Source organism: Paroedura picta, chromosome 1 (genome assembly GCF_049243985.1).
Source record: "Paroedura picta isolate Pp20150507F chromosome 1, Ppicta_v3.0, whole genome shotgun sequence".
Classification (NCBI taxonomy): Eukaryota; Metazoa; Chordata; class Lepidosauria; order Squamata; family Gekkonidae; genus Paroedura; species Paroedura picta.
In genome coordinates, this window is record NC_135369.1 from 36,734,679 (window position 1) to 36,760,929 (window position 26,251).

The window sequence follows — 26,251 nt, forward strand, 5'->3', positions numbered from 1 at the left end:
GGCACTGGTTCCACTGGTGGATTGGTCTTGCAAAAAGCCCCCCCCCCGGGGGTTTTGCCCAGCAACTTTTAATTGGCTCTGCAGGCTTTTAAATTTGCTGTTTAGACAGCAGCTGCCACAACAGCAATCTCCACTGTGTAACTGAAGGTAAAATGCAGCAGCCATTTTGTGGCTGTGCCCATCACACTATCAGAATCCCAAAGTCTCCACAGGTTCAAAAAGGTTGGGGATATCGACCCTAAACTAACTGAACCCATTTAGCAGCAGGATTACCTTTGCTGCAAAGGCTCTAGTCATCTGAGTGAAGCCTTCTGAAGGTGCCACCCTGCAAACTGCATGTCCATGTGCATTCTTTGTGTAGACTCCTACATTTGCCAGATGCTAGAAAGAAATGTGCAAAACAGTTGTTCAGGAGCAATGCTGCAGTTAACAGTTCAGCTCAGCAAGTAGCTGCCATTAGGAAAAAATCTTTCCCTCACATATTGTCTTGTTACCCAACACAGAAGTGGGGGGAGTTTCCCCCATTCTACAAGAAGTCCAATTTCATTGTTTTAACTTACTATCTTGTAATCTGCTTACTAATTAACTAAAAGCTTTTTTATCCTTATAACGTGCCTTGAGCCTCAATGAGAAAGGCAGACCATAAATAATAAATAAAAAATAATTACAGGAAAGGAGCTACCTAATTCCACTCCAGCCCCTGGGAGACTCCCAAACAGGACAAGGACTAAAATGACCAAACCACGGTCACACAGCCTGGAAATTCCACAACAGCCACTTGACTCCATCTGTGAAATCTTTTGAAAATTCATTATAGTATGAGCTTGTATGTATTGGCATATGTCTACTTCTACTGGAAGGGGAAAAGATTTTTTAGGAACTCAGAAGCTGAGCTGTACAATACAAAAATGTAAAAATGTTATTTATTATAGTGCACAATTAAAAACAGAATAAAAATTACATAAAACTATACAGAACTAACAGCACATAAGACCAAATGCGTTTTGACTCTACTGGGTCATCCTCAGTGGTCAGAACTGTAACAATACACTCTATAAAATATTTATACTAAACTCATTATAAAGTGTAGCTGTTGAATGGGATCTGTCAATTATGGCTCCAACCAATATATGTAAATTTTAGACTTTTTGGAGACCACCTCCTATGACATATGCCTAGGCTCACCACTCTTCGCTATTATATAATTCTGTGCTGAGAGTATCTCATGTGAGTCAGAAAAAAAATCTGACCACTGAGGAAGACCCAGTAGGGTCGAAATGCTTTTGGTCTTATGTGCTGTTAGTTCTGTATAGTTTTTATTGGTTTTAATTGTGCACTATAATAATCAACAGTTTTACAATATTTTATTGTACAGCTCAACTTCTGAGTTCCTACTTGTTAAGGTTGTGTTGTGTTCCTTTTTTGGTTTTGGAAAAGACTTTTTAAACATTTCCTAAAAATGTCAATGGTGTGCGAGCCCAGGACCAGCTGTAGCTCATGGCAGTATGTGTCAGACACACAGTGAATAGAGGAGAAGTGGACGTTAGTGTACAAATACATAACATGGACTGGATCCAACTGACATACATGGAATTCCTTAAAACCCTAGCACCCTTTACCTGTTGGGTTTATATAACAGTTTCCAAAGTTGAAATTTGAGTTTAACCATTTTAATGCTATGCTGATACAAGTTACGACAAGTTCTTACTTAAAAAAAAAATTGAACAGAGCATATACCATAATGACCACATTCAGGAATACATATTTGAAACCACAAGAATCTAAACAGGATGCTTAATGTAATGTTTAATCTAATTTAAAACTTAATGAAGAAAATTACCGCTTTTGCAATATATAAAATCAAATTAGTGTAGAGGATGTTTGAAAGCAAACAATTCAGTTCATGGTTAAATATATTCTATATGTAATTCTTATCCCCAACTCTTCTTAGCAGCAGCTTCTGGAGATTATCGCTTATTAATAACTTCTTCTTTGAGCTTTGCTGCAAGGACTCTTTTCTTCTTTAATGCTCTCTGCTCTTCTTCTTCAGACAGCCCCTAGAACAAAAAAAAAGAAAACATAAACATCCAATGCTGAATCCTACTTCAAAGTTCGCCAATATGCACTTCCTTTTATAGAAATTAATGCCACAGTAGTACAACACCAACAGTTTCAGATTAAGGTGGACGTGTCAATGCACTGTTAGGTTGGGGTGAGTATTTTCATACCCTACAGAGGTAGGCATGTACCTGTACATGTAATTGGAAGAAACATCCACATATTGACATCTGTACATGTCTGTACTGTTGTTGTTTTTTGGCAGGTACAAGAAACAAGAAACGGAATGTGTAGCATCTTGTTGGATTTGCATAGTCAATCAATTGTTTTGAATTTGTTCTACTGATGAGATACAATAGAAATCTGACACTAAAATTGCTCTGCAGCTTCTATTAATTGCATGAGAAATAATGTCTTCACATGAACGTGCCTGGTGGTAAATGAACTTTGAGTGCTAAGTTGTCTTAATTGAGAATGAAAAATTCAGAATGAAAATTCACTTAATAAAAATAAAGAATTATGTTCCACAACTATGAAACTGGGTACAGAATACCATCAGGCCAATTTCAAAATAAATCTAATGAAGGGAGCCTGAGTTATAAATTTAATAATGAATGCTAGTTAATACTTGTGGCCAAGTTGTTTTCTACTCCCGGCACAATGTCTCCTTTTGCCAGTACAGGTTCAATCAAAACATCAATTATATTCTAGGGATCATAAAATCATAGCATTGGAAGGGACTTCCAAGGTCATCTAGTCCAACCCCCTGCACAAGGCAGGAACGTAAAACTACCTGCCTCCCCACAGTGACCCCAATTTCATACCCAAATGATCCGTCCCTGCACCAAAAATCTCCAAAATCCAGCCTGGCCTGGAGGAAATTCACCTACCATCCCACAATGGCAATCCCCTGGGTATGCAAGGGTATGCAATTCCCTGGGTATGCAAGGAAGGACCACAAGAGATAAACACTCACAATCTGCCTAAGTTCATAAAATCAGCATTTCAGTAAGATGACTATCTAGCCTCTGCTTAAAAACTTCCAAAGGAGAACCCACCACCTCCCAAGGAAGCCTGTTCCACTGAGGAACTGCTCCAGTTCTCAGGAACTTCTTCTGGATGTTTAGCCAAAAATTCTTTGGAATTAATTTCAACCCATTGGTTCTGGTCCGAAACAGAAACCAACTCTGATCCATCTTTTATAAGACAGCCCTTCAAATATCTGAAGATGGTTATCATATCACCTCTTAGTCGTCTTCTCTCCAGGCTAAACAGACCAAGCTCTTGTGCTTGTGTGTGACAAAAATCCCTCATATATCCTTGAAAGTTGTGAGGTTTCACCATGCTTATTTTAATCAATGGCAAGTTATTAAACTTAAATAGTCTATATATTCTGATACAAGAAAAAGTATATATTGGTTCAAAATATCTTGAGTACTAATGGACTTTTTCTAAAGGTTGTTTTCATTTAGCTGAATGATCCTGTCCTTATGAGGATAAGGACCAAGGTTCAATGTCCATTTTGAGGACTAATGTGTATAACATGGCAACCAACCATACAGGCCCCAGCCTGAACACTGTCTCTGCCAGAAACTCACTCAGTGACCTTTGACATATCATTTCAACCTCTATCTCCCTTATAAACTATGGTGTAACAATTAAAAAGATTATATAAATATGTAGTAGGAATGCACGGAGATAATTTTAATTTCTATTTGCTGACAGATACAGGAGGGCCATGCTACATGAATGAGAGGGACTCCTGATCACTGCTAAGAATGGGAAAAGCTACATAGTATTTTAGTATTTAATCAGGGAGTTAGTCCTGTATGGCCTCTTCCAACTCTATGATTATAGTTCATTTCTTTTAACAACATGATCTATATACTTTTCAGTGAATTGTGCAAACCGAACTGCATCTTGTGCAAGAAAGTTTCTATCTTTTATGTTTCCAAGCAGTAAGTTAAACCTGAGGCTCATACTAAGGGAAAGAATAGCGTCAGAGAATGCAGAAGGTACTGAATCATGTGCACATGTGAATATATAGTTTAGAAAAAGAATTGGTTGTTATTCTCCTGCTTTTCACCAGCAGCAGGTGTCTCAAAACGGCTTTCAATCACCTTCTCTTCTTCTCCCCGTAACAGATACCCTGTGAGGTAGGTGGGGCTAAGGCAACTCTGTCAAGACTGTTCTGTGAGAACAGTACTATCAGGACTGTGACTAGCCCAGCTGGCTGCATGTGGAAGAGTGAGGAATCAAACCCAGCTTATCAGATTAGAAGCCACTGTTCCTAACCACTTCACCAAGCTGGCTCTTTTAGAAGTATATAATAGTTGTACTAGGATAAATTATACTAGGAATTTTGAAAAAGACTTCTGTGCCTATATAGTCAGCTTACAGGGATTTCACACATGGATCTTTGATTACTGAATGCCACAGGTGCTGAAGGTGTAAACTAGCTGCTGAAAAGCATTACATGGGGGACCCAGGTTCTAATTCTCACTCTGTCATAGAAGTTTGCTGAATGACTTTGGGATAGTCACACACACTCAGCCTAACCTACTTTACAGCACTGTCTGACATAGAGTGCTTGCACTCGAATGCTCACGCCCTGAATAAATCTTTGTTGGTCTTAAAGGTGCTACTGGACTCTGATTTTATTTTACAGCACTGTTGTAAGTATAAAATAGAAGATGTGAATGATGCAAGCCACTCTGGGTCCCCTACTGGGGAGAAAGGTGGGGTATAAATGCAGTAAAATAAATAAGTCACCTTGATCAGTTAGGAGTCATACAGGCAGTAGCAGTCTTCCTCAAATAATCCCTAACTGAACATGGATTGGGGCTGTAAGTACAGGCAGCCACTTAAATAATTTGAATACTGATAACCTGGAAAAAAGAACAGGGAACTGGGAACCAAATTTCCAGATTCTTGCCAAACAGCATAGTTCATAATACCAGGAATCTATCTGTACCCCCTAGAGCCTCTTGTGGCGCAGAGTCGTAAGGCAGCAGACATGCAGTCTGAAAGCTCTGCCCATAGAATCATAGAATCATAGAATCATAGAGCTGGAAGGGGTCATACAGGCCATCTAGTCCAACCCCCTGCTCAACGCAGGATTAGCCCTAAGCATCCTAAAGCATCCAAGAAAAGTGTGTATCCAACCTTTGCTTGAAGACTTCCAGTGAGGGGGAGCTCACCACCTCCTTAGGCAGCCTATTCCACTGCTGAACTACTCTGACTGTGAAAAACTTTTTCCTGATATCTAGCCTATATCGTTGTACTTGAAGTTTAAACCCATTACTGCGTGTCCTCTCCTCTGCAGCCAGCAGAAACAGCATCCTGCCCTCCTCCAAGTGACAACCTTTCAAATACTTAAAGAGGGCTATCATGTCCCCTCTCAACCTCCTTTTCTCCAGGCTGAACAGTCCCAAGTCCCTCAACCTATCTTCATAGGGCTTGGTCCCTTGGCCCCAGATCATCTTCGTCGCTCTCCTCTGTACCCTTTCAATTTTATCTACGTCCTTCTTGAAGTGAGGCCTCCAGAACTGCACACAGTACTCCAGGTGTGGTCTGACCAGTGCTGTATACAATGGGACTATGACATCTTGTGATTTTGATGTGATGCCTCTGTTGATACAGCCCAAAATGGCATTTGCCTTTTTTACCGCTGCATCACACTGCCTGCTCATGTTTAGTTTACAATCCACAAGTACCCCAAGGTCTCGTTCACACACAGTGCTACCTAGAAGCGTATCCCCCATCCAGTAGGCATGCTTTTCATTTTTCTGACCCAGATGCAGAACTTTACACTTATCTTTATTAAATTGCATCTTGTTCTCATTTGCCCATTTTTCCATTGTGTTCAGATCTCGTTGAACTCTGTCTCTATCTTCCGGAGTATTTGCCAGTCCTCCCAATTTGGTGTCATCTGCAAACTTGATGAGTAGTCCCTCTACCCCCTCATCTAGATCATTAATAAATATGTTAAAAAGTACCGGGCCGAGCACCGAGCCCTGAGGTACCCCGCTACTCACCTCTCTCCAGTCTGATGAAACACCATTGACAACAACTCTTGGAGTGCGGTTCTCTAACCAATTCCCTATCCACCTAACTATCTGAAAATCCAGATTGCAGTCCTTCAACTTATCCATCAGAACATCATGGGGAACCTTGTCAAAAGCTTTACTAAAATCCAAGTAAATGACATCAACCGAATTTCCCCGATCCAGCAAACCTGTTACTTGGTCAAAAAAGGAAACTAGGTTGGTCTGGCAGGACCTGTTGGAGACAAATCCATGCTGACTTCCTTGGATCACCAAATTGTCCTCCAGATGTTTGCAGATCGCTCCCTTTAATATCTGCTCCATTATCTTCCCCACAACAGAGGTCAGACTCACTGGTCTGTAGTTTCCTGGGTCATCCTTCCTCCCTTTTTTGAAGATCGGAATAACGTTTGCTCTTTTCCAGTCCTCCGGGACATCTCCAGTCCTTAAAGAGGTTCCGAAGATGATGGACAAGGGCTGTGCAAGTTCTCTGGAAAGTTCTTTGAGTACTCTCGGTTGCATTTCATCTGGACCAGGGGATTTGAACTCATCCAGTGCAGCTAAATGCCTCTCGACAACCTCTCTATCCATGTTAACCTGCCACCCAGACACTATCCTTTGGCTACAGCCATCTCTAGATGTGCCTAAACACTTTGACCTGTGGGAAAAAACTGATGTAAAATAGGCACTAAGCCTTTCTGCTTTCTCTGCATCTTTTGTTAGAGTTTGTCCATCTGCACCCAACAGTGTGCCTATTGCCTCCTTGACTTTACGTTTGCTCCTCACATAACTGAAAAATCTTTTCTTGTTACAATGGGCTTCCCTGGCCAATCTTAGCTCACTCTCAGCTTTGGCCTTTCTGATGATTGATCTACAGTGCCTAGTAACCTGTAGGTACTCTTCTTTAGAGCTCTGTCCTTCCCTCCATTTCCTGAACATTTTCCTTTTCTTTCTTAGTTCCTCTTGAAGTTCTCTGTTCATCCAAATAGGCTTCTTAGAGCTCCTGCAGTGTTTTCGTCTTTCTGGAATAGTCATTGATTGAGCATGCAATAGCTCTTCTTTGAGTAGCGCCCACCCTTCACATGCTCCCTTCCCTTCCAGCATTCTCGTCCATGGTATGACACTCATCATGTCTCTGAGTTTATTAAAGTTTGCCCTACGGAAATCCAACATCCGCGTCTGGCTACAAGCTTCCTTGGCTCCCCATCTCAAAAGGAATTCTATGAGGACATGGTCACTTCCCCCTAGGGTCCCCACCTCCTTCACCTCATCCACCAACTCTTGCCTGTTGGTCAGTATTAAGTCCAGTATGGCTGAACCTCTTGTGGGTTCATCTACCATTTGATAAATGAAATTGTCAGCCAGGCAGGTCAGAAACTTGCATGACTGAGGACGCTTCGCAGAGTTAGTTTCCCAGCACACATCTGGGAAATTGAAGTCACCCATGATGACAAGGTCCTGCCGTTTGGATATTTTCTCAAGCTGCTCACAAAGTGCAGCATCCACATCCTCTCGTTGGTCAGGCGGTCGGTAGCAGACACCAACCACCACACTGTTTGTTTTCCCCTCGCTTATTTTCACCCAGATGCTTTCCACTGCAGATATACTCTCCTTCACTAGAATTTCCTGACAGGTAAGCCCTTTCCTCACATACAGTGCCACTCCTCCACCTCTTCGATCTATTCTGTTTTTTCTGAACAGTTCATATCCATCCACCATTACATTCCAGTCATGAGAATCATTCCACCAAGTTTCTGTGATGCCTACTAGACCATGAGGCAGGGAGTTTGATCGCAGCAGCCGGCCCAAGGTTGACTCAGCCTTCCATCCTTCCGAGGTCAGTAAAATGAGTACCCAGCTTGCTGGGGGTTAAACGGTAATGACTGGGGAAGGCTCTGGCAAACCACTCCGTATTGAGTCTGCCATGAAAGCGCTAGAGGGCGTCACTCCAAGGGTCAGACATGACCCAGTGCTTGCACAGGGGATACCTTTACCTTTACCTGTACCCCAGACTCAGGGCCAATATTTTCAATGGAAACAGATTTCTTAAATAGGACCCATTAACACTAACCATGTGACATAGTCATTCCTCACCTCTTTGGAAGGTAACAACTCTTCTTTCTGTTCTGTAGTTTGGGGTGCTAAATTAATTTTTGCATCTTTCTTCAAAGCCATCAGTGCATCTCGTTTTTGCTTAAGGTATTCTTCTCGCTCCCTGAGTTCATGTGCTTCAAGTTCTAATAAATTCTGGGGGGAAGGAAAAAGGCAGTCTGTCATTTTCTATCAGTTAGATAGCTAACAATTTATTGAATATGAGGAGTCTTAAAAGTTGTTAGCTTTACTCATTTTGTTAAACATTTCCAGAAGCAACATAGCAAAACAGGAGAGATATAATGCAGTGTAAGTCATTCTGGGCACAAAACAAGATTTTTGTGTAGAAGCAAAACACACTTGCCCTAGCCACCTTTCCCCTGACAGTATCAATTCAATTGTCATAGTTTGGGGAGTTACAAACACCCTTGGCCAAACAATCTGATGCATTCATATCTATCCATCCAGTGATATGACATTTTCTAAAGCCTGCTTAATTTAGGAAAATTCCCACCACTAAAAAAATGCTACCCTATCACCACCATTTCCAATATAATTCCAGACTAAGGACTATTCACACTTCATGCAGCTACAAAGCCACATCTGCCACTGCATATACAGTTGAATTATTTATTTATTAATTTTTCAATTTTTATAACGCTGCTCTCGAAAAGTCTCATGGTGGTTTACAAGTATAAAACAATAATTCCATAAAAACTGCCCTTATCAGAAACCAAACAGATGGCAATCACTACCCTAAGATTCTAAACACTTCACCCCCTAAATTAGATGCACAATCACTTCTGGTTCCTTGATAAATTTATCCAAAGAACCGGCAACTCTTTTTTTTTAAACTACTCTGTTTATTGTAATTGCCTCACCAGGTAATGCTATGCCCCTGAAGGTGAATTAGAAAATATATGGGGAATTTTTCATTAAATATCTGTTGCACCTCATTGGTTCTGCCCATGCCTATGACACATGTTCATTACATTAACTGCTCACATTTTCTTTGAAGCACACGCCTAAAATGTCTGCCTTAACATGTAATGTAATATCAGCAGTTATGAAAAACAGAGCTCTATACAACACCAACATCCTCCATAAAGATGACGTACAGGTCAGCACACCTGACTCCTACATGCTGCAACTTCTTTCTCATTCACAGTTACTTCAGGGTAGGGAACAACTTGTACCTTGCAGAGCCATGCGTTAAGGTATTCTAAATACTCCTATTGGTCCACAGTATGTCAACATAACCATGGGTGGTACATAGCAGTGCTTCTTTAGTTGCACCTCTTTTGTTAGAGATACAATAACAGAATGCGGCCACCAGGTTGGAGGGCTCACATTCAGCCAGTATTGAAACAACTGCACTGCCTACCAGTCTGCTTCTGGATAAGTTCAAGGTTTTGGTTTTAACCTTCAAGGCTATACATGGCCTGGGTCCTACCTATCTGAGGGACTGCTTGTCTGCTTATGCCTCCCGCAGGGCCCTCCACTCTGTGGGTAGGAATCTGTTGGTTGTCCTGGGCCCCCGGGAAATCCGCTTGGCCTTGACCAGGGCCTTTTTGATTTATGATTTTAATTGTTAGCCGCCTCGAGGCAACAAAAGTCATGAGGAGTGGGATAAAAATCCAAGAATAAATAAACATTATCTGGACCCACAGAAATGAAGATCCTGAGAGATCCACACAACGATGTCCCTTTTGTAGACCAATATGCAGCTACATGACAAGCATTATTAGTGCCTTATACAAAAAAACTACTGACTGTTGCACATATCTTCATGCTTATGGGCACTGCCCACAACATATCACCTATCCACTGCCTATAGCCAGTCCTAAAAATACAACTTTAAGCATACTTAAAGCTACCCCCACACACACACCTGAAGTGACAATATAGACAGATAATATAGACGGTATTTCCCACCGTATTTCTTGCACCATCAGTTGTGATGCTTTTCAATTTATCCCAACTCAGACCAAGATTTACACACCTTCAGGAATATGTTTTCTGCAATTGTGGTGCCTTTCAAACTCTGCAGTGCACGCAACTCTTCTGTAATTCTGAAGCTGGAATCTATCCCCCTGATAAAAATTAGTAGTTGAGCAGTGTCGATATTGTCATTGCTCTCATCTCTAAAGAAAAAAACTCAAAACTTTTTGCCTTGACCACCAATGTCATATGCAGCTCTTCTCCTAGTTCTTCAACACGCCTGGTGATTGTAGATGCAGATAAACTGACACAATTAACACAAGATACCTTCTGCGGGCACATTTCCTCCATTACTTTGACCATGCACTTTTTAACAAATTCACAATCTGAGAATGGTCTAGCACTCAGCAATACATTTAGCAACATGACAGCTGGCTCTCACAGTAAGTTCTCTTCAACAGACTTTCTAAAAGTATTTTGTTGCAAAATAGTTTTTTAAGAGAGTTTATCTTGTTCACTTGCACCTTTCCAATGACTCCTCTTTGTTCCTCTGGTGCCCTTGTCCTACATAAACCTCAACAGCCTCAATTCCCTGAGCTTTTTGTTGCTTTATAGCTTCTTTCTCTATATTCCTTTACCTCCTGGCCCCCATTGGGCTACTTCAACTAATGCATTTAAAGATTTGACAAAAATGTATCCCTCTCTCTAGCATTTTCCTGATATTGCACCATCTACCTTTTTGGGGGTCTCTGTGCAAAGAGGTATTTTATGCACAATGCTTAGCACCTACAGCATCCTAATATTAATACTGCTATGAAAATAAATGGGTTGGGCTATGAGTGTGCATTTGAATCTACGTGAGTCAAAATATCTATCCCAAAAATACCTTGCCAGTATTTTTCAGGTAAATTTCAGCATCCCAAAAAATATCCAGGTTTTCTCAGGAAAACGAACAAAAAAATCTCCCCTCCAAATCCTGGATATATTCATTAATTATAATAATAATGGATAAAAAAACGTGGGTTTTTATTGAAGTCCCGTTAAAGTTTAAAGAATTATTCTGAACAATTCCCCAAATTGTTTAGTCCAACTGACCCAAAACTGGAAATTTAAATTAATAATAATAATAATAATAATAATAATAATAATAATAATAATAATAATAATAATAATAATAATAAACAAAGAATACCAATTTAAAAAATATTGTACAATCCTAGATAAGAACCAGTGGGAATTTTCTGCTAATGGAAAATACTTGCATCAGTGGAGTGGAATTTGTCTGTGTCCTCCTGCTGGCCCTGAACTCCCTGAAATGCTGCTACTGGGTGACAAGCAACTCTCAGGAACAGCATGGAATCTAAACCACAATGGGCTTAGACTGGAGTAACTGTACAGAATTGCACTGTAAATTACATATGTCGACATTGTAAAACAAAGAGCATTCTCAACTTACTCGTCCTTCGCTCCCCACTTGCTTTGTGACACATTCAGAACCATTCCCAATTGCTTTTTTCTGACTCTCTTCCTTCTTTTTGGCAGAGGGCACTTCTCGGGTCAAAAGATCTTTGTTTTTTGCCGCAAGATCTAAACTTTCAGTGACAGAAATGGTATTACATCCTACAAGCATAAATTAAAGGATTGATAATTCAGCTGCACTCAAATAAGTGTCCAGTCTCCCTCCTCCCATAGCATCCCATTGCAGTTCCTCTCCAATTATACTGTTATGAATGGTACACTCATTTTTTTCTAAATTATACACCCTAAATTCATGGCAAAGACAGAACTTGAATTCAGTTCTTCCAAGATCCAGTCCAAAATCTTTAGATCACAGCAGCTAGGACTTCAGCTGTAAGTAGAAAAAAGCTGGAAGAAACGTTGTCATCTAGTCCATCCGCCTTCAAAACACATGAAATTCACAATTACCTCCCCCAACCAACTCCCTCAGTGATCCCTGCTGTATGCCCAGAGAAAGGCATAAAACTTCTGGATCTCAGGCCAATACAGTTACAAGTTTGAAACTAACAAGTTTAGAAAGTCTTTAGCTATCTATTACAGAAAACTGACAATCAGTTTTCTTTGGATGGTTTTGAGGAAAAATCTTTTAGTGGGCACGTAACAATATCTGGATAAAATCAAGAAGGATAATTTGTGATTTCTGATTTCCAGTACCTGAGTTGGGGGCATCAGAAAGGTCTCCACTACCTCTATGTGACCCTCAGTTCTTTCTTCTCTCCTACTTCTACTGCATCCAAAATAGCCACAATCAGGGACAGGAGTTACAGTGGCACAAAGATTCCATTAAATTTCTCTTTGGATGAGCAGGCAGGTAGATTTTGTTCATATTCAGAATCTGACTTTTATTACAGTTTGAACAACCTCAGCAGATAACCAAAAGGACCTCTTTCTCTCTGCCTGCTCTGAATTTTTAATACAAGCCATGCTTTGTGTTTTCTATCAACTAAACAATTAGAATTGGTTTTTTGTCCCACCACAAAAAGCATCATACTGTATATTAAAACTACATATTAGATAATTAAAGGTAATCATACCAGATAGCAGTTTGGCAGCATGCTGACCAGGTTCATTGGCTCCAGCACTTTCACTTAGATGTCCTGGAGATCTGTGTGCACCACCAGATGATCTCATTTTATCATGTGACTTGACATTTAAGAGTAAAGAGACAAATAGGAGCATAAAAGTAAGATACCATACCATACCATACCATACACCATACCATACCATACACCAACTAGACAGGAAATACACATTGACAAGTGTGAACTCCTGGCACTCTCAATCTGGGGGAGAATCCCTCCCCTCCACTGCCAGTTCCCTTCAGAGGATGCTAGCTGCTGCTCTGGGCCTGGCAACAGCAGAGAAGCAAACCTGCAGCTGCTACAGCTAGACTGCAGTGGGCCCTGTAGGAGTTGGATGCTCTCCAGGTCTGGCCATGGTGGTGGAGCTCCTCTGCCATTGCAGCTGGACTCACCACAGACAGGCTGGATGAGTTGCCAGGTCTTCCTCTAGTCCTACCACATCCAGAACAGCAGCTGATATCCTTCACCACAGCAGCTTGGTTGGGCTGCCAACAGGGCTCCTGTGTTACACTGCTACTGCCAAAACCAGCATAGCTCTCCTGTCCCACTGCCAGCTGCCAATGCAACAGGTGCTTGTGAAAACACTACTTGGGTGGAGATTTAAACTCCAACCCCATTCTTATTGTTTGTAATTTTCAGATGAGTTGCCAGGTCTTCCTCTAGTCCTACCACATCCAGAACAGCAGCTGATATCCTTCACCACAGCAGCTTGGTTGGGCTGCCAACAGGGCTCCTGTGTTACACTGCTACTGCCAAAACCAGCGTAGCTCTCCTGTCCCACTGCCAGCTGCCAATGCAACAGGTGCTTGTGAAAACACTACTTGGGTGGAGATTTAAACTCCAACCCCATTCTTATTGTTTGTAATTTTCAGATTTTTCTGCAAACCCGGGGAGTGCCCCCAGTGTGTAAAACAATCTCTTTAGACTTCATGTTGACCCAATCCGTGAATTTAGTTATCTGCAGATGGTGACCACAGGTAGCTAACAGTGTATGAAATATATAATGAAAATTATTCATTCAAGATGAATAGTTTTCTATTTTACTAAGATCAGTTCTCTCCTCTAGTTTGCTGTTAGTTTATATCTTCAAATACTTGAAAGGCTATCATATAGAATAGCAGTCCCCAACCTGTAGGCCGCGGACCACATGTGGTCCGTCGACTAATTGGAGGTGGGCCGCAAAGGACGCCTTCCCCCCCCCGCCCTTTACTTCATTCCCCCCCCCCCGGCCCTTTACTTCAGGTGTCATTGTCTCCCATCACTCCCAGATGGGACTATCTCGTTGCAGAGAAACAAGCTCAGGGTTCCCATTGATTTGTCATTGTCATGAGTTAAAATTTCCATGAAAATAAAATGTTCCTTATGTTCATTGTTGTGTCTGTATCTTATTTTGAAGGGATGTTTAAACATTACCATAGCGATCAGAGAGCGTTAGGGCAGTGGTTGAGAGTAGAGGAGTAAACTACCCCCCCCCTCACTGGGCCTCAGTAAAAGGCGTTGAGTGGTCCCCGGTGATAAAAAGGTTGGGGACCACTGATATAGAAGATGGAGCAGAGTTGTTTTCTGTTGCCCCAGAGAGTCAGACCAGAATCAAAGAGTTGAAATTAATTCAAAAGAATTTTTAGCTAAACATCTGGAAGAAGTTCCTGACAGTTAGAGCAGTTCCTCAGTGGAACAGTCTTCCTCGGGAGATGGTGGGTTCTCCCTCTTTGCAAGTTTTTGAGCAGAGGCTAGGTAAGTCATCTGACTGAAATGTTGATTTTATGAACTTTGGCAGATTGTGAGTGGGTGGGCAAGAAGGGATGTGCCAATTTTTGTCTCCTGTGGCCCTCTGCATACACAGAGAATTGCTGATCACCACTGTGGAATGGTAGGTGAATTTCCTCCAGGCCAAGCTGTATTCTGGAGATTTTTGGTGGAGGGATCATTTCGCCATGAAATTGGGGTCACTGTGAGTGGGCAGGTAGTTGTGAGTTCCTGCATTGTGTAGGGAGATAGACTAGATGACCCTTGAAGTCCTTTTCAACATTATGATTCTACTTGCGAAGAACATAAAGCTTTGCTCTTTAAGTCTCCCTCCCCTCCCAATTCTGTCAAGTGTCTCAAAAAAGCTAGTGTATGCCATTCACTCCACACAGAGGGCAGGTCAAGTGTCTGCATGAATGTACATATACCGGGTTGTATCCACATAATGATACACTGATCATCATTCACATAACTGAACATTTCTTCTTCCCACCCCCCATCCACTGCCTTAAACCTGCCCCCTAAAGGTTCATGTTATAAATATACAAATTAAATTAACATACACTTACAGGAAAAATTGGTGGGGGGGAAAGGAAATAATATTGGGAAATATTTAGGAGTAAAATATTTGGAATATAACAATTTTGGATATTATACTCATGAGGTCAAAATATTCTTGGAAAAGGGGAAAGCAATAATGGAAGAATTTTAACAATTTAAATTTTCACAGAAATTAAATCAGAAAATTATTTTTAGTGATGATATAATAAATATAGGTGATGGTTTTCAAGATGAGAAAAATATTCCTAAGGTATTATTTTTGAAAAATAAGTCTATATAGGGACTTAAACTCTGGCAACTTAATGAGTATTGTTAATGTTTTCTCTCCCTTATGAAACTGTCTTTTAAAAAATAAGAAAATCTAGGTATGTGAAATTTTATGCAAGGGGGAAAAATTATATTATATGAAAATTATATTATGGGAGGGAAATTAAAGGCAAAAAGTAGTCACTTTTTAGTAAAGATAAATGCAATAATAGTATAAATGTAACATGTACTATTTTATTGTGCTTTTTAAAAACGCTATATAGCAAATAGGGGTTAAAAAAGTAGAAACTGATTCCTTAGTATAAGGTTGATGGTTTCTTTTCTATGGCATTTTTTATTTTTATTAACGTCATATGTAATATTTGGGTTAATATATCTACAAAAATGTATCTTTAAAAAAATTAAACATGTGAAATTTAATGCTGTTAAATATTCTTTATTTGGATATATGATGTATGGGGAATGACAGAATATCAAGTATAGATCATAGCCGAATCTGAAGAATTGCTGTTAAATATTTTTATTTGGATATATGATGTATGAGGAAAGGCATACTATCTTAAGTAAAATTTATATCAGAATGATAAGAATGGAAGTAAAGAGAGAATGTAACAATCAATACTATAATGCAACTTTTATTTATAATCTATACTTTATTTCTTTTTCAAAAAATATAATTCTTATTAAAAATAGCAACAACACGGTAGATGTGGCATGGTGTCAACGTAGTGCAATGGCCAGAATATTGGACTAGAATCTGGGAAGCCCAGGATCAAATTCCCACAAAGCCTGGAGAGATCACTGGATAACCTCGGGCCAGTCACACACTGCCATGCCTAACCTACCTCACAAAGTTGTTGTGAGGATAACACGGAGGAGAATGATGGAAAGGTGAGGTATAAGAGAAATAAATAAATATAGATATGTTCAACTGAATCTCAACATACCTCTTTAGTTTTTTTTCTTTCTTGCTCTAGATCATACTCTTCCTTTGATTTCCTGTTGAAAAACAAAGCAAAATGCAATGTTCACATATGTGACACATTTCTTAAACAACCTGTTTACACAAAAAACCCTCCAATTATGTCTAAGGAAACTCTGAATTTCTATTCCTAGATGAAGCAGTCAAATAGTCAGCAGTTCCCCTTTAAGTAAAATAGAATGTTAATTATTTGCTGAACTTGCCAACTTCCCAGGAACGAAGATAAGCAGCCATCTGATCCTGAACTGTGGGCTACTGCCTGCTTCAGGAGAATTGCTCAATAATCTCTCCTCCACACACAGAGTTAAACCAACTGCTCTGTGAAATGACAGACCCACAGTGCCCATTTCAAATGTAAGGCTGAATTCAATTCCATATTTGTGACATTCACTGCCTGTTTCATAATGCCCCGGCATATGTCAGTGAGCAGGAGTCTGGGAAATCCTGCTAATGTTAATTATGGGCTTTGCCAAGTCCTTGCCATCATGTCAGTAAGTATAATAATGGGAGGAATCTAGAGCAAAATCCATAGGCAGAAACTGTCTTCTTACCTAAGAACCTCCCTCAGTATTTTCATTTCTTCTTCTTCAATTTCAGTGTATGCATCAGACCCATCTGTCAAGCAGTCAGGTAGCACACCTGTTAAAATTAAGGAACAGATGGCATACAGTTTCGAAAGATGAGGTGGAGACTGTTCTCCATTTTAAAATATGCCTGTCAAACCTGGGTCAACATTTCTAAGCACTTTTGGAAGCATCTTCATTTCCAGTGTTTGCTACAGGCCCTAATCAAATTAATGTAATGTAAGAGGAGTATCGGGTACCCAAATCCCCAACGTACGAACAGAGAGAGTTAACCTTTGTTTCTACCTCCTTGCACCCCTGTGTTTTGCCTCTGTGATGGCCTGGTGCTTTCTCAGCTTCATACCCCATCTTCCAGCACACTGACTCAGCTGATTTTAATTATGGCATGGGTTGCCAGTAAGGCAATGTTAATAAATAACTGTATTCTGTCCTATTACAGAAGAAGCCCTTCTAGGTAAAATAGGAATCTGAGGTAATTTCCCCCTCCCCTGCTCCTGGCGTGATTCACACTAATGCCTTCCTTTCACAACACACACATGAAGTATATTGTCTCTTCATTAGAAGGGCTCAATGCTTAGTGGTTTGATGAATGTAACAAGTTACTGGTTATTACAGCAAGGGACAGCAGAAGTCTGCTTTAAAACCCTTACACCTACAGCTTCAATGAACTGACAGCATGTTTCTGTCAGTTAATGGGAAAAAACTGGGGTGGGGGGAAGAACCCATTCTTAAGCTCAAGTACCTCAGCTCGTTGAAAAAGGGTTCAGCTTGTCTCTTGGGATATTTCCCTCAGTACCATACAAGTCCCACTCCGAAATGTCACAGTGAGGGGCAATATATAAATCAAATGAATAAATAAAATAAAAAGTAATTAACCCACTATTTCCCTAAGGTAACACAGGATTCCCACTCTATCCCTGCCTCTTTATCAGCCCCTGAACTCTATATATGTATACCATAGATGTTGAGTTCTTTTCTTTTATTTCCCCAAGCCCTGTATTAAGCAATGACATCTTTTCCATCCACTCAATTTCCCCCACCCCCACCAGAGATTCCATAGCCTTTCACTGGTTGATGGTGCTTAGTATATGACTACCCTTCCTGTAGACAGGGATTTACGGGGATGCCAGAAGGGAAGAACTAGAGCCAATCCATCACAACCTCCTCTTTCCATGTCTCACTGTTACCTCTATAGGCCCCTTGCCAGTATTTTTCTTTTCAATATTGCACCCAGGTCTGGCCACAGTAAACGAAGAGGTAAGAAAAGTTCTTACTATCAATGTCTTACCATTTCTTTCTTGAATTATTCTTATGGCCTGCAACTGCATTTCAATATTTTTCTGGACCATCATTTCTTTAAACAATCTGAAGTCTTCTGCTGCCAATACTGGCTGTAAAATGGCCTGTATGTAAACAACAACAACAACAACATTCAACTAAGTCATCCAAACAATTCAACAATGGCTCTGCCTCCTGCACAGCTGTCTTCCAACCGAGGCAGTGCAAACAGCTCCCCACCTGAGCATCTCCTGAAACCTGCTTCTGGTAAAATGGATAGATATTTTGCCCCTTTTTGTTCAGAGGTCTCCCCCCCAAAATCATCTAAAGCAAAACTGGACAACCTTCGTGAGCCTGGAGACAGCATCAGTCACAAAATATGAAGGAGTGAGTTTATGCAGAACTCTAATATAGAACACCTCTCTACCTATGCCCCCCAAAGAGCACTACACTCCAACAATACCAACAAACTGGTGATCTCTGGCCCCAAAGAAGCTCGTCTGTCATCGACCAGAGCTAGGGCTTTCTCATTCTTGGTCCCCACCTGGTGGAATAATCTCTCAGATGACATCAAGGCCCTGCAAGAGCTAAAATAATTCCACAGGGCCTGCAAAAGGGAGCTCTTCCACCAGTCTTTCAGTCAAGACAAGTGAACAAGCCACTAACCACCAACCAAAGCCCAGAGGCCCCTCCCCCCACCCATTGCACTAACAAAAGAAAAAACCAAATCAAAGTGCAGAAAAAAGCTGAGTTACCAATTATCGAATGTTGAATGCTAAATTATAAACTTCTTTATTCGCCAAAGTGTTAGAAGAAGTGTGTGTGGGGGGGGATTAACGTAAACGTTAAAGGATAATGGCAAAACACTTCTTGATATATTGGAATACTTGGAAAAAACATAATGAGAAGCAAGCAGCAATGATCCTTTTGAATGCAGAAAAGGTGTTTGACAACCTCAATTGATTCTTCTTATTTAAGATTCTGGAAAACATGAACTTTGGAGAGAACTTCCTAACCTGGGTGAAATTAATTTACACTTTACAAACAGCAAGAATAATATCAAATGGAGATTTAACTAAACCATGTGAGATTCAAAAAGGATTAGTCAAGATTGTCCTTTGTCACCTCTTTTGTTTGTTCTGGCCTTAGACATTTTGAACAGAAAGTATTAAACAAGATATTTGGAAGTGTAAAATTTAGAAAAGAAAATTATAAATTGAAAGCCTTTGCAGATTACTTGATTTTGATTGATATTAGAAGACCCTTTGAGAGGAATAGAGACATTAATGACAAAGTTGAAATAATGTGGTTCAATAGTGGGTTCAAAATAAAGAAAGAAAGAAACAGATTTTAAGTAAAAATATGAGCACATAAGACCAAATAAAACTGATGGGTAAAATGGTTTTAAAATTGATAAGGTCAAATACTTGGGTATGTTAATAATTGTACATTATTTTAAAATAGTTATGCAAATACTCTGAACGAAGTTTAAAAAGATGTGTCAAGATGGGATAAACTCAACTGTCTTTACTGGGGAGAACTGCAGCAATTAAAATGAATATATTTCTCAGATGTACCATTTAATGATTCTGTTTCAACACTGAACATTTTCTCCATAATAATTATGAACCATATTTCCTGCAATCAAATTTCCAAGCTAAACAGTACTTCAGATGACACATCACTGGCAAATGGGATGATATGAAGGGACCCTAGAATCAGGCTTAGTGCTTCAGAAGGTACAAACCAGCACTTTGAACCTTGTCCCAGAACAAACTGGCAGTCAGTGTAATTTAATACTGGCAGCCTATGTCATCTGTATGACATTCAATAATCTTGTTGCCACATTTTATATTAACTGAAGTTGTCAAATTTCTTGATTATTGGAATGCACTCTAGCTTGGATATCAAAGCTTCTCAAAGAGAAGCCACAGCTTATGCAGCCAGCTGAAGTTGCTAAAAGGGGTTACGTACCATAGAGAAGACCTAATCCTCCATTCATAGGCATGGATCTAAGAAACCAGCTTGGTGTGGTGGTTAGGAATGTGGACTTCTAATTTGGCGAGCCGGGTTTGATTCCGCGCTCCCCCCCACACAACCAGCTGGGTGACCTTGGGCTCGCCACAGCACCGATAAAGCTGTTCTGACCGAGCAGTGATATCAGGGCTCTCTCAGCCTCACCTACCTCACAGGGTGTCTGTTGTGGGGAGAGGAAAGGGAAGGCGAATGTAAGCCGCTTTGAGACTCCTTCAGGGAGAGAAAAGAACCAACTCTTTTTCTTCTTCTTTTAATGTCTACTCCCAAATTGTAAATCTGCTCTAGAAGCTCCACCCAGAACAACCCCGATTAACCATGTTATCGATCAACAGTATCATGTAATTGTGCAGAGCTTCTACTGGAGTCTCTGATCAAAGAGCTCAGATCTGATATTTAAAATTTAAGTATCCAAATCAGTTTGTAATAGTCAATGGCCCTGAACTGGGGAAATTTAAGTGTATAAAATTATTCTAAATATAAATAGATCATTTTGCATTTTTATAAAGAAGGTATTTTGTAGATACATTTACAAAATTTGTAGAAATTGATATATTCCCTAAATTATCTTAAATATTATAAATATAAAACTGTGTTCTCTGTAATTGTACCATCATCACAATCAACTGTGATCTACAAACTTCTATTGTAAACCACAAACTTCTATTGTATACCATAATTCTAAAAATAGAATTATGAACTGAATCTCATCTATAAAGACAGTATAGTATTAAGAAAGGCAGAACAGGAACTGGGTGACCCAGGTTCAAATATCTACCACAGATACTTGTTATGTGGGCTTGGGCCAGTAACACTTACCTCACAGTGATGTTAAATTCAGTTGGGTAGCTGTGTTGTCTGAACCAGCAGAACAAAGATCATCTCCACACTTGAGACAGATGGAGCATAATGGCAGGGTCTTAGGGTACAACTTCAAGGCCCTATGCAGTCTGTGACCCATATACCTGAGGGACCGCCTATAGCCCTATGCCCCCCACAGAGCTTTACGCTCTGTGGGTATCAACTTTTTGGTCATTCCCAGCCCCAGGAATTAAACCCAAACAAATGGTAACCATATAAACTAAGCTTGTTATTTCTGTTTAGTCCTTGAATTTGTTAAACATCTGCATTATGTTGTATGCTAATCTGCGGATCACCCTCTGCCGCTATGTATCTGAATGTACATTTCAATGTATCTGAAGAAAAATGTATGCACACAAGAACTTCTACCTTGAAAATTTTTTTACTGATCTTAAAGGTGCCACTGGACTCAAACTTTGTTTCACAGTGAAGTTGGGAGGTTAAAATGGAAGAGAGGAGAACAATGTAAGCTGCTTTAGGTTCTCACTGGGGAGAAAAGTAGCGTATAAACAACATAAATATATTTCTAGGAAAGAAATTAACTATGTTAAAACATTTACCTGTGAGGTCCGAGTCTTGGCAAGAGGAGACATACATGCTTCTTGAAATTTCTCTTCATTAATTCCAACTTCCTTAAGGTAACTGTCTAACAACTTTTCAACCTACAGTAATAAATAGTACAGCACATTCAAATAATAACTATTTTTGATGCAAGTACAAGTAAAAAAACCTAGTGGTTGCTGAAGACAAGATCATATCTCTTTCTTCCCTGTTCCAGTAAATGTCCAATGGTACAAAATACATGATTGCACCATATGTCGCTGAGCACCCTCCATTGTTGCTTGCAGGGCTTGGAAAATCTGTAGCATAGTGCTATCACATCAACCTTTTTGTAGTGCTTTATATTACTACGGTAAAAAAAAGCCACCGTGGGGGGGGAAGGCCAACCAAGTGACCTCCATAGTGGCCTTGCTACTCTCCCTGGCCTCCTACCTGCTGGGAGGGGCTGCCAGGCCCTCCAGCCCATTTTTTAAATGGGCTTTCCTACTAGTTTTCTATGAAATATTTGGGGAGAGTGCATTTTACTCACCAAAGCTTTATACTCCTGATGAATCTCAGTGTAAGACAACTTGCTTTCTTCTTCATCATCAAAAACTGTAAAACAAGCTTTCTTTAATATATACAGTTCAAAAATCTTCAGAGAATAGGAGGCTTACTTCAAGGAAAGTATTTCTAGAATTGCACTGTCATTTTTAAAATGCTCTGGATCTATACAGATCTGGAAATTATATTCTTAATATGAAGTTTATCTAATTGCAAAATGTAATGACCTACAAAACTGCATGGCCTACAAAACAGCCATTTCCTAAGTTGCAAATATTTATTTATTTATTGTATTTATATACAGCCCTCCCTGAAAGATCAGGGTGGTTTACATGAAAAAGGAACGATACAGGTAACTCAGTTTGTAATAATGTGGCGATAACAGTAACAATATAGTGATAATAAACAGCACTGTAAAATGGTAGAATACTGGGGAGATCATTAATCAATCTGTACTGAAGGCCCAGTGGGTTGGGCGGATCTGTAGTGACTGTCGTCAGAGGGGGGATTGGGGGCCAATGGGAAGAGGTGGTTCAGGTCAACCTCAACCAAATGCCTGGCGGAGGAGCTCCCTTTTGCAGGCCCTGTGAAACTGACTGAGTTCCCTCAGGGCTTTGATCTCCTCTGGGAGCTCATCCCACCAGGTGGGGCCAGGATGGAAAAAACTCTGGCCCTGGCTGAGGTCAAGCAGGCTTCCTTGGGGGCAGGGACCACCAGAAGGCTGGAGGTGGTGGAGCGCAAGGCTCTTTAAGGGGTATAGGCAGAAAGGCAATGTCTCAGGTATACTGGGCCCAGACTGTGTGGGGCCTTAAAGGTGATAACCAAAACCTTAAGCCTGATCCAGAATTCAACTGGAAGCCAGCACAGATGCTGGAGGATGGGCTAGATGTGGGACCTCTGAGGTGTTGCTGTGAGGACCCTGGAAGCTCTGTTTTGGACCAGTGGTAGTTTCTGGATCGAGGATAAGGGCAGGCCAGCGTAGAGCAAGTTGCAGAAGTCTAATCTAAAGCTGACCGTCACATGGATCACTGTGGCTAGGCGTTCCGGGGCCAAGTAGGCCGCTAGTAGTTTGGCTTGGTGAAGATGGTAAAATGCCAGACATGCTACCAATATGATCCGAGCCTCCATTGAAAGAGAAGCATCAAGAATCACCCCCAGGTTCCTGGCGGAGTGGGCCACTGACAGCTGCACTCCATCCAGGTTGGATAGGTGTGCTTCCTCGTTCGGACCTTCCAGCCACAGGACCTCCTCCACCAGGCATTTGCTTGAGGCCAACCAGCCCAAAAACATCCACTGCCACCCAAATACCCCCTCTCATGACCAAAGAATCTGATCAACTCAAACCTGTGTCAATATTCCTGTTCCTGTTTAAATATTGTTCTGGTTGACATGTTATGATTGTTATATTTGTTGCAATGTTCTGTGTAATTACCGCATGATGTTATATGTAAACCACTCTGAGCCATATGGAAGGGCAGTATAAAAATCTAAAACAAACAAATAAATATACAGCACAGAGCAGTTTACAATACAAGAACTAGAGCAAGTGAATATATATTATTTTCTCCAGCTACTGAACGTTTTTAATATTTCTAAAACAGAAACAGATTCATAGTGCAACAAGCTAGGTAAAGCTTCAAACTTTTATACTAATTATACTTGGAAAATGGCTGCACATCTGTCACGTTTTAAGCTAGTATAGGATCAGTATGGACATGTTTTATATGAATCTTCAATGTGCAAATGTATTTCAAATAAGTAGCCGTGTTGGTCTGAAGTAGCACAATAAAATCAGAGTCCAGTAGCACTTTTGAGACCAACAAAAATTTATTCAAGGCGTGAGCTTTCGAGTGCAAGCTTATCTGTATCTGGCTGTATCTGGTTGTGACACAGATGTAACAGAACTGATTTTTGCTATATAATCCCTGTCATGTAAGAAGATCATAGTCTGACGAAGGGTGCTTGCACTCGAAAGCTCACGCCTTGAATAAATTTTTGTTGGTCTTAAAGGTGCTACTGGACTCTGATTCAAATGTATTTCAGTACATTTATATGAGCTTTTATATGAACAACAGAATGTAATTTCTCCAACGCTGGGAAAAGCACCACCACAAATGGTTTGCCAAAAGTGCTGTGTCACAGGGATGTGCCAAATTATGCAGAGAATTGTTTTGCTCAACACAGTACCCCAACAGCTACAATCACAGCTAGCTTAGAACCTCTTTCCTGTCTTTGAAAATCACTACTCAGCAGCTGCAGCATCACAATCAAGCAAAATTAAACACCTCTGAGGTCCAGAAGGCACTATTTATTTTATTGCCGCAATCATATTTACACTCACTTGGAAATAAAGCTCATTAAATTCAGCAAAGCAAACTTCCAGCGTGTTAAAGAAAATGATATCTTTGCCTATATTCCAATCCATGGATATTAAGGGACTAATACGTGGTGCCCAACAATAATTTTATTTATGCAGCTTCTCCTATCCTTTAACTTGTACTTGTTTACACTCAAAAGCAATTCACGGGGTAAGGGGGGGGGGGCGATTTAACAAAGTCAGTGTTTAAGGAGCAACCCGGGGTTGGGGGGATGAGCCCAGGATTTCGCTAGAGATGCGACGAGGGAAGGAGCCACGAGCTCAGTACAGGACGATTCCCTCCTCTCCCCTCCCCCCCCCCGGCCCTTCATCTCACCCTCGCACTTCTGTTCCACGAACTCCACGATGGGGATGGACCAGGCGGGACTGCGGAGGAAGCCGGCGATGCTGTCTACCACCCACTCCACTTCTGCCTCCGCCTCCCCCTCGGCCGCCATCTCATCTCTCCTCCCCTTCCTTCTTTCCCTCCCCAGACACGCTCGGAGCGTCGTTCGTAGCGCGAGAGGGAGGGGGCGCGTTGTGAAAAAAAAATCCGGTGACGGTTGCGGAGGGGAGGGGGATTCACCTCCGTTACCATAGTCACCGTCGTCACAGAGGGGGGGGGGGAATCCACACCGTGGCGTTCAACTGTGCGCGCGCAAGCATATAACCGCGTGCACCGATCCGTGGCTGCCGCTTTACTCTTCGCGTAATCCGGTCACGCGCGTCTTCCCGCCCTGCTTTTCTTTCCAAGGAAAGGAGAGCGCGCGCTCGTGCGCTCCTGTAGAGCAGCGAGGAAAGGTTGAAAAGATGCCATCTGAAAAAGGCGTCCGTAGCCACCGTTATGTGGCGTTGTTGCAGCTGCTGAGAGGAAAGGTGGTCGGCTGACGGCCATCCAAAACAACTGATGCTGCGGCCTTCCAGCTTAGTTTGACGGCGAGTCTCCAGAGGTGTTGCTATTGGCTTTTTCGGCTTCTTCCTCTCTCAGAGGACAAAAAAGGGAAGCTGTTATTTATATAGCATTCTTCTCCTCTCCATTAGTTTCCCCTTTTCTCCAGTGGGTTTTTGTTTCTTTAAGGATGCTGTTTGCGTTAATGGCCTCAATGGAACTATCCACATTAACAAGGTTTATCGATTGTAAAAGGATGAACTCGGGAATAACGATCTGGCAATATTCATACAGTTATCAGAGATTTACAAAACCCACATACACAAAACAAAAATCCTCAAGATAAAAACGAGATTTGTCTCACTGGAAGAGTAATCCTAAATAACTTGAGATAAAGATTTGTGTGTGTGTTAGATTTGGTTTTCAGCACAAAAAAGAAATGCCTTCCAAAGCAGCTTCCTACAACTTAAAGTACAATACAAATATAGATAAAATGGAAGGACATATTCTGTGAAACAACTTTCAGGATGCTTGGCTGCTTTCATTTCTTGCTCTGGCCTCAGGAATATTACTGAAATGTATTGTAGATTGTGCTATTGAGGTTTAAAAAAACAATATAAAAACGTGTTTGTTAAATGCTGGTAACAAAGGACTTGCAAGGGAGAAATCTTATTCCATTTCCTACTGGTTCCACCTTGCCATCTTCCTCTCCTATGTTTCCACCTACTCTCAATCCCATCACACTTTTAACTCCAATTACCTACTCTTCCAGTCCCCTGTCTGTCTGGCTGCTTGTGCCTAAATTAACCTTCATCCCCTTGTTGGCTAACCCTCTTGCTCCATAGCATTACCT

At 40.9% G+C, this 26,251-nt stretch overlaps 1 protein-coding gene across 2 annotated transcripts; it reads right to left on the reverse strand.

Moving 5' to 3' along the window:
* Positions 1–1,654: 1,654 nt before the first annotated feature.
* On the reverse strand, positions 1,655–25,114 carry CFAP36 (cilia and flagella associated protein 36). 2 transcript variants are annotated; one of them, XM_077333729.1, is made up of 10 exons: positions 24,847–25,114; positions 22,140–22,204; positions 21,610–21,711; positions 18,165–18,279; positions 16,844–16,931; positions 16,258–16,309; positions 12,689–12,797; positions 11,593–11,756; positions 8,199–8,351; positions 1,655–2,057 (listed from the first exon to the last, which is right to left on the reverse strand). In XM_077333729.1, exons 1-10 carry the CDS (start codon positions 24,965–24,967, stop codon positions 1,968–1,970), a joined length of 1,059 nt encoding a protein of 352 aa, XP_077189844.1. In that variant the 5' UTR covers positions 24,968–25,114; the 3' UTR covers positions 1,655–1,967. The 2 variants fall into 2 exon arrangements, with proteins under 2 accessions (XP_077189844.1, XP_077189853.1); XM_077333738.1 differs by having other exon boundaries at positions 11,593–11,723; positions 24,847–25,107.
* Positions 25,115–26,251: the final 1,137 nt, after the last annotated feature.